This window comes from Colobus angolensis, unplaced genomic scaffold, assembly GCF_000951035.1.
Source record: "Colobus angolensis palliatus isolate OR3802 unplaced genomic scaffold, Cang.pa_1.0 Scaffold37, whole genome shotgun sequence".
NCBI classification, from domain to species: domain Eukaryota; kingdom Metazoa; phylum Chordata; class Mammalia; order Primates; family Cercopithecidae; genus Colobus; species Colobus angolensis.
Window position 1 is genome coordinate 534,844 of NW_012117043.1, and position 8,216 is coordinate 543,059.

The 8,216-nt window shown below is 45.3% G+C and overlaps 2 protein-coding genes across 3 annotated transcripts in view; one reads left to right on the forward strand and one right to left on the reverse strand.

Moving 5' to 3' along the window:
- The window catches only part of ACACA (acetyl-CoA carboxylase alpha), a 360,465-nt gene that overhangs the window by 29,329 nt on the left and 322,920 nt on the right, over window positions 1–8,216 (forward strand). The gene's annotated exons all lie outside the window — the stretch shown is intronic.
- Window positions 2,986–8,216, reverse strand: part of LOC105520051 (chromosome unknown open reading frame, human C17orf78) — a 16,733-nt gene continuing 11,502 nt past the window's right edge. Inside the window, 3 exon segments of the mRNA XM_011953630.1 lie at window positions 2,986–3,063; window positions 5,236–5,358; window positions 5,807–5,931. Of these exon segments, the coding sequence (XP_011809020.1) occupies window positions 2,986–3,063; window positions 5,236–5,358; window positions 5,807–5,931 (326 nt within the window).

An 8,216-nucleotide genomic window follows, 5' to 3' on the forward strand; every position in this document is an offset into this window, starting at 1 on the left:
TTTTCAGTAGAGATGGAGTTTCACCATGTCAGCCTTGATGGTCTCGATCTCCTGACCTTGTGATCCGCCCGCCTCAGCCTCCCAAAGTACTGGGATTACAGGTGTGAGCCACTGTGCCCGGCCGAGAACGTACTTTAATAATTATGAAAACCGTGTGGTAGCTTAATAAGAAAGAACTTGCAATAGAAACAGCAAATAAAGCTAGGCGCGGTGGCCCATGCCTAGTCTTTTTACCCCAGCACTTTGGGAGGCCAACGCGGGTGGATCGCTTGAGGTCAGGAGTTCAAGACCAGCCTGACCAATATGGTGAAACCCCATCTCTACTAAAAATACAAAAATTAGCTGGGTGTGGTGGCATATGCCTGTAATCCCAGCTACTCAGGAGGCTGAGGCACGAGAATAGTTTGAACCCGAGATTGTGCCATTGCACTCCAGCCTGGGCAACAGAGCGAAACTCCATCTCAAAAAAAGAAAAAGAAACGAAATAGTGAATAATTCCACAGGAATAATTGGCACTTCCACAGAAACAGTGTTTTATCAAGTTGTGTGTAACTTGGTCTATAATGGTGACACTAGAAATGGTGCCCAGCTCTGAAGTGATCTGCGGACTGAAGTCCACATCCCAAAGCCCAAACAGGAGTTCTTCTTTCTCCTCTGCCTTCTCTCCCATCTCTGTTTTTAAAGATCTTCACTAGTAAGGGAATATAGGACTCGAAGTTATTACCTGATTAGGGAGTCAGAAAATCCTCTGAGGGGTCTATGCTTTGTCAGGGGAAACAAATTGTCCCCAAAGCAAAATAATTTTGATTCTGTCTGTGAATTTCTATAGAGTCAGTACAAATGTTACCCAAATTATACTTTTTTTTTTTTTTGAGACAGAGTCTCACTCTGTCACCCAGGCTGGAGTGCAGTGGTTCAATCTCAGGTTCAAGCAATTCTCATGCCTCAGCCTCTGGAGTAGCTGAGATTATAGGTGCGCACCAGCATGCCTGGCTAATTTTTGTATTTTTAGTAGTAGTAGAGACGGGTTTCACCATGTTGTCCAGGCTGGTCTCAAACTCCTGGCCTCAAGCCATCTGTCCACCTCGGTTTCCCAAAGTGCTAGGATTACAGGCTTGAGCCACTGTGCCTGGCCTCCAAGAAGAGTTAGAAGAGTTGATGAGTGCAGATTTTGCCATAGGTTTTATCTCCTGGGAAATCTCATGTTTCAGGATTAAGGGACATTCAGTGGTGGGTGAGGCTGGGAAGGGTGAGGATGCGTGTAGGCATTAGTTCTGGACCAAGAACTTCTAAGCATTTAATGCTTTTAATCATCTTCACCAGTGGTCTTAGGAAAGAGCAGGCATTTTTTTTTCTTCCTATTTTATTGTCAAACTAAGTTGCAGATGTCAAAATAAACTTGAAGCAACATTGTGGATCAGTGGCAGGATGCAAATAATATACTCATTCATCCAAATGCCAACCTCAGTGTTCTTTCCTCTCTATCATATTTTCAAGGTGTGCTCTATGGAAATACAGAGGTTCCTTTTTTTGTTTTTTGTTTTTTTTTTAAATAGAGTTTTGCTCTTGTTGTCCAGGCTGGAGTGCAATGGCAAGATCTCGGCTCACTGCAACCTCTACCTCCTAGGTTCAAGTGATTCTCCTGCCTCCGCCTCCCCAGTAGCTGAGATTATAGGTGCCCTCCACCATGCCCGGCTAATTTTTGTGTATTTAGTAGAGATGGGGTTTCAGCATGTTGGCCAGGCTGGTCTCAAACTCCTGACCTCAGGTGATCCACCCACCTTGGCCTCCCAAAGTGCTGGGATTACAGGCGTGAGCCACCGCGCCCGACCCTAGAGGTTCTTCGGAGCTTCTTTGAAACATGTCCTCATTATCCATGCTTTGTATCTGTTGTCTCTTTCAGGCTGGACTTGAATATTAAATCGAGCCTTAGGGTGAGATTTTCTCCTGTTGGTATTGTTTTGATAATCACTTTTTGGACAGCACTTGAAGTGAAAGAAAGAAGGATACAGTTTTATGGGTTTTTTTTGTTTTGTTTTTTTTTTTCCCGGAGAACTAAGAAAACAGAATTACTTAGAAACAGACCCATTTCACCAAAATGAAATGGAACGGTTTCAGATTCTTAGGAAAAGAAGCAGGGCCTCACCCTGTCTTATCCCTCCTGACATTTCCTTTTTTGCCTGAACATTGATTCAAGATCAGGTGGTTTCACTTTCTTATCGAACTCTTATTTAAGCAGGTTAGATTTGACTCATAGTTATGCTTCTGTGAGAAACAGCATTATCATAATTATTTTGCTCTGGAATCCTTGTCCAAAAGGTATGCAGCTTTCTGTTAAAGTATGATATAACATCAGAGCCACCTTAGGAATTCTGGATCGTCAGAAAACTTCACTTGGATACTAATGGTCTGTAGTCCCTGAACCCCTTGGGGATAACTTATGAGGAAGACTTTTGGAACGCATAGGGTCAAGTTCCCTTCAGCAGTGTGTGGATAGGTACATGTAGTACCAGAAGCTAAATTACAAAACCTTATGAATGTCAATCAGGGAGATGAGGAGTCCCACTGTAAGCTAGTTGAGGGCCAGTGAGCGTGAAGTCAGCTGTGAAGATAACAGAGGAGTTGGAAGCTATGTCCCACTAACAGCTGCCTTGTTCCTTGGAGGCTGTGTTTGAGTCTTCTGTCAAAGAGAGCAATAAGGTCCATTCACAGTGCTTGAAGGGAACGCTTTTTGTTCTCATCTGAGGGGATGGAAAGATATCAATTTTAATGGATGTGTGAAGTGAATTACAGAAGGTTGTGGCTCAGACAGAGGCATGAGGGTAACTCTGCTAAGCCCACACTCTCCCTTCATTAACCAGGAATTGGTGTTTGATTGTAATGTCCCTGCTGAAGATATGAGTGTGAAATTGGCAAGAATGTGCCCATATTAATAGGGAGAAGACTGTGTAGTATCATTCAGTGTTTGAGATACAGCAGAACTTTTTAGAAGTATGTCTGGTGGATAACAGTGATCCCTGCAGCTTTCTTTGGGTCTGATGAATTGGCAGCATCTCGTCCAACCTAGAGATTGAAAGGAAATATGAAAGTTAAAAAAGGATGCAAGTGTATAGTTCTTCATGTACGAAGAAAAGAGCTGGCTAAGTACAAAACCCCATGTAATTCCAAGTGCACTTCATTTTGCCTCTTCGTTAATCAATAATTACACTGAGAAAGTATGATCAAGGTGCACCTAGGTATGAGAACCTATAATTGCTTGGAACCTATAACCCACTAGCAAAGTAATTAAAAGATCTGGATCATAGTTCTGTTCTACCAGCTGTGTAACCTTGGGAAGTCACATAACCTCTTAAAGCCTCAACTTAAGTATGAGTGAAATGTAGATACTTGCCCTGGCTACTTTCCAGGATTTATGTAAGGCTCAAATGAGATAATGTATATAAAATTGCTATCTTAGTACTATTTTTTTTTTTTGAGTCAGAGTCTTGCTCCGTCACCCAAGCTGCAGTGCAGTGGTGTGATCTCGGCTCACCGCAGCCCCTGCCTCCCGGGTTCAAGTGATTATCCTGCCTCAGCCTCCTGAGTAGCTGGGATTACTGGCATGTGCCACCATGCCCAGCTAATTTTTCGTATTTTTAGTTGAGACGGAGTTTCACCATGTTGGTCAGGCTGGTCTCGAACTCCTGACCTCATGATCTGCCCACCTTGGCCTCCCAAAGTGCTGGGATTACAGGCATGAGCTCCCGCGCCTGGCCCTATTTTTATTCCTTTATCATTTAGTAGCTTATTATGTTCATAGAAGCTCAATCATAGTTGCAGCTACATGGTTATCTCTAATTCTAATTCTGGACTAGACTTTGTAATTTACTTCAGGCCTATTTCTTCCAATGTTCAGGAGAAATGATAATGTTCTTTTTTTTTTTTTTTTTAGACAAGGTCTCACTCTCTTTCCCAGGCTAGAGTGCAGTGGCTCGATCATAGCTCACTGCAGACTTCAGCTCCTGAGCCCAAGTGATCCCCTCCCACCTCAGCCTCCCAAGAAGCTAGGGCTACAGGCACGTGCTACCAGCTGGCTTTTTTTTTCTTTTTTTTTTTTTCCTTTTTTTGAGATTGAGTCTTGCTCTGTCACCCAGGCTGGAGTACAGTGGCACGATCTCGGCTCACCACAACCTCCGTCTCCTGGGTTCAAGCAATTCTTCTGCCTCAGCCTCCTGAGTAGCTGGGACTACAGGTGCGTGCCACCATGCCCAGCTAATTTTTGTATTTTTAGTAGAGACGGGGTTTCACCATGTTGGCTAGGATGGTCTCGATCTCTTGACCTCGTGATCCACCTGCCTTGGCCTCCCAAAGTCCTGGAATTACAGGCGTGAGCCACCGTGTCCGGCCCAGCTGGCTACATATATATATACACACACACACGTATATATATACATGTTTTTTGTTGTTTTATATACATGTATATATCTCTATGTATATATATATACATGTATATATATACGTGTATGTGTGTGTGTATATATATATATATTTTTATAGAGACAGTGTCTCACTATGTTGCCTAGGCTGGTCTCCTGAACTCTAGCAAGTTTCCTGCCTCTGCCTCCCAAAGCACTGGGATTGCAGGCATGATGAATCAGGCCTGGCCTTAAAAATCTTAAAAGATTCTTGGCTCCAATCTAAATCATCTGATTCAGTTTATATGGGGCCCAGAGGTATGTGTATTCAATAAGCACCCTATTGTATTATGGGTGGACTGATGTTAGGAAAACAGTAATATAAAATCCTACCTATTTGCTCCCTGTTCCTAGCACATTAAAAATATATATTTTTCACAGTCCTCTTAGGGAGGAATCTCCTATCACTTATATATTAACCCCATTTTCTTTTCTTTTTCTCTTTTTTTTTTTTTTTTTTTGAGACAGAGTCTTACTCTGTTGCCCAGGCTGGAGTGCAGTGGCACAATCTCAGCTCACTGCAATTTCCGCCTCCCAGGTTCAAGTGATTCTCCTGCCTCAGCCTCCCGAGTAGCTGGGAGTGCAGGCATGTGCCACCATGCCTGGCTAATTTTTGTATTTTTAGTAGAGACGTTTCATCATGTTGGTCAGGCTGGTCTCAATCACCTCAGGTGATGCACCCGCTTCGGCCTCTCAAAGTGCTGGGATTACAGGCGTGAGCCACCATGCCCAGCCTCTACCCCACCTTCTTTAAGCAAATGACATAAACCACACAGAGAACACTTTCCTTCTGAGGCTGAGAGTCAAGCTTGAATTCAGCTGTCCCAGGTGGCTGGCCTCCCTTCCTTTGCCATCTCCACAACCGCTGGCATTGGCACAGCTCCCTGGCTCCTAGGCATTGACACTGAAGGGAGAAAATGACTGGTATTAATATCAAGTGGCTGCTAAGCATTTGGTTTTCTTCCAAACCTCATGTTGGGCAACTTAAAGGAAGTCATCTCTTCTAAATAAAATATTCAGTCCTATGGACCTATCCTTCCTAGAAAATGTCTAAGTACAGCAGAGGAAAGGAACTTGCATTTAGCGAGCACCTATGTGCCAGGTGCCTTTCACACAGGATCTCAATCTTTATAACTAGCATGAGAGGCAAATATCATGAGACTTATTTTACACATGAGGCCCTGAGGTTAGAAAGGTCAAGCAACTTTCCCAAAACCACTCAGCTAGTGAGTGTGAGTGGCAGATCTACTCAAATTCCAAAGTCTGCTTTTCTCCTTATGCCAAGCTGCCTCTGGAACAGAAGAAAGTCTTTATAGGTCAAGTCAAAGGATTCAATACAACAGCAAACTTACAGGGCATGGGACTTCAAAAATTACAAATACTATAATGGCAACTCCACTGAGCAACAGGGTGACAGCAATCAGAATTTTGACCACAATACTCCATTTCTGTCTCTTCTCTAGGTTCTCATCTGTGTCTAAAGGAGAGAGGGGAGTGGAAGAGGGAGAAAAGAAAATTTGAGAGAGGGAAGAGATTGACCCTTTGACCTGAAGTTATTCTGGCTCACAAAACTATTAGAGGCCCAGCCAGACCCAGAGGCAGAGGCAGAATTTCCAATAGAAACTCAGGGTTGGAGGGAGTGGGGGTGAGCTGAATATCATGGGCTCTGCTCTAACTTTTTTTGCACCCTCTTCCCAATGAGTCACCTTCCCTGGAATTGATGATTTTCCATAATCACATAGGGCTGATTCTTACATTGCTTGCAGGAAGAAAAATCTTGGATACACCTGGAGTTCCAAACTTCTTTCATTGTCAGCTTTATCAGGGTTCCTACCATTTTGCTCTGACACATTTAATGGGATTAGGAAATCCCCTTTCCTGTGTTTCTCCTGGCTTTCATGGGGTGTAAGAGGAAGAAATGTGAAAATTAGCACTGCTTCTGGGTCAGAAGCTCAATCTGGCGGCAAATGGCTAATATGCATCTTTTTCTTATTCTGTCGCTCAGACTGGCATGCAGTGGCACAATCTTGGCTCATGTCAGTCTCAATCTCCCAGGCTCAAACCATCCTCCCACCTTAGCCTGCCGAGTAGCTCAGACCACAGGTGAACGCCACCATGCCCGGCTAATTTTTTAAAAATTTTTGTGCGGACAGTCTCATTATATTTCCCACTGAGCTTGAACTCCTGGCCTGAAGTGATCCTACAGCCTTAGCCTCCCAAAGTGCTGGAATTACAGGTGTGAGCCACCTCACCTGGTCCTAATATGCATCTTGTTATTACTAATATCACATTTTTTCCCCTAGTAGAAACTAGGATGTAACCTAAATTGGAATCTTACAGAATTTTAGTCCTGGCCAATTTAAGGACGACTCTTGCTAAAAAACAGTGAAGAAAGCTGTGTGCGGTGGCTCACACCTGTAATCCCAGCACTTTAGGAGGCCGAGGTGGGCGTATCACTTGAGGTCAGGAGTTTGAGACCAGCCTGGCCAACATGGTGAAACCCATCTCTACTAAAAATACAAAAATTAGCCAGGCATGGTGGTGCGTGTCTGTTGTCCCAGCTACTCAGGAGGCTGAGGCAGGAGAATTTCCTGGATCCAGGAAGCAGAGGTTGCAGTGAGCTGAGACTGTGCTGCTGCACTCCAGCCTGGGGTACAGAATGAGACTCCATCTTAAAAAACAAAAACCAAAAAAACAGTGAAGATGAAAAGATGCGGCCGGGCGCGGTGGCTCAAGCCTGTAATCCCAGCACTTTGGGAGGCCGAGACGGGCGGATCACGAGGTCAGGAGATCGAGACCATCCTGGCTAACACGGTGAAACCCCGTCTCTACTAAAAACTGCAAAAAACTAGCCGGGCGAGGTGGCGGCACCTGTAGTCCCAGCTACCCGGGAGGCTGAGGCAGGAGAATGGCGTGAACCCGGGAGGCGGAGCTTGCAGTGAGCTGAGATCCGGCCACAGCACTCCAGCCTGGGTGACAGAGCGAGACTCCGTCTCAAAAAAAAAAAAAAAAAGATGAAAAGATGCTCTTGGAGGCCGGGTGCAGTGGCTCACGCCTGTAATCCCAGCACTTTGGGAGGCTGAGGTGGGCGGATCATAAAGTCGGGAGTTCGAGACCAGCCTGGCCAACATAGTGAAACCCTGTCTCGCTAAAAATACAAACATTAGCCGGGCATGGTGGTGCATGCCTGTAGTCTCAGGAGGCTGAGGCAGGAGAATCGCTTGAACCCAGGAGGCGGAGGTTGTGGTGAGCCGAGATCACACCACTGCACTCCAGCCTGGGTGACTGAGTGAGACTCCATATCGAAACAAATATATGCTCTTGGGGACGGGCATTGTGGGTAATGCCTGTAATCCCAGCAGTTTGGGAGGCTGAGGCGGTAGGATCGCTTGAGCCCAGGAGTCTGAGACCAGCTTGGACAATGTGGCGAGACCCTGTCTCTACAAAAATTTAAAAATTAGCTGAACATGGTGGCACACACCTGTAGTCACAGCTACTCAGGAGGCTGAGGTGGGGGGATCACTTGACCCCCAGAGGTCGAGGCTGCAGTGAGCCATGTCTGCACCACTGCACTTCAGTCTGGGCAACACAAGACCCTGTCTCAAAAAAAAGAAAAGAAAGAAAAGCACTTGGTTGGTGTCATGACTCTCATAATTGCTTAGTGTCGGCCAGGCGCAGTGGCTCAAGCCTGTAATCCCAGCACTTTGGGAGGCCGAGACGGGCGGATCACGAGGTCAGGAGATCGAGACCATCCTGGCAAAC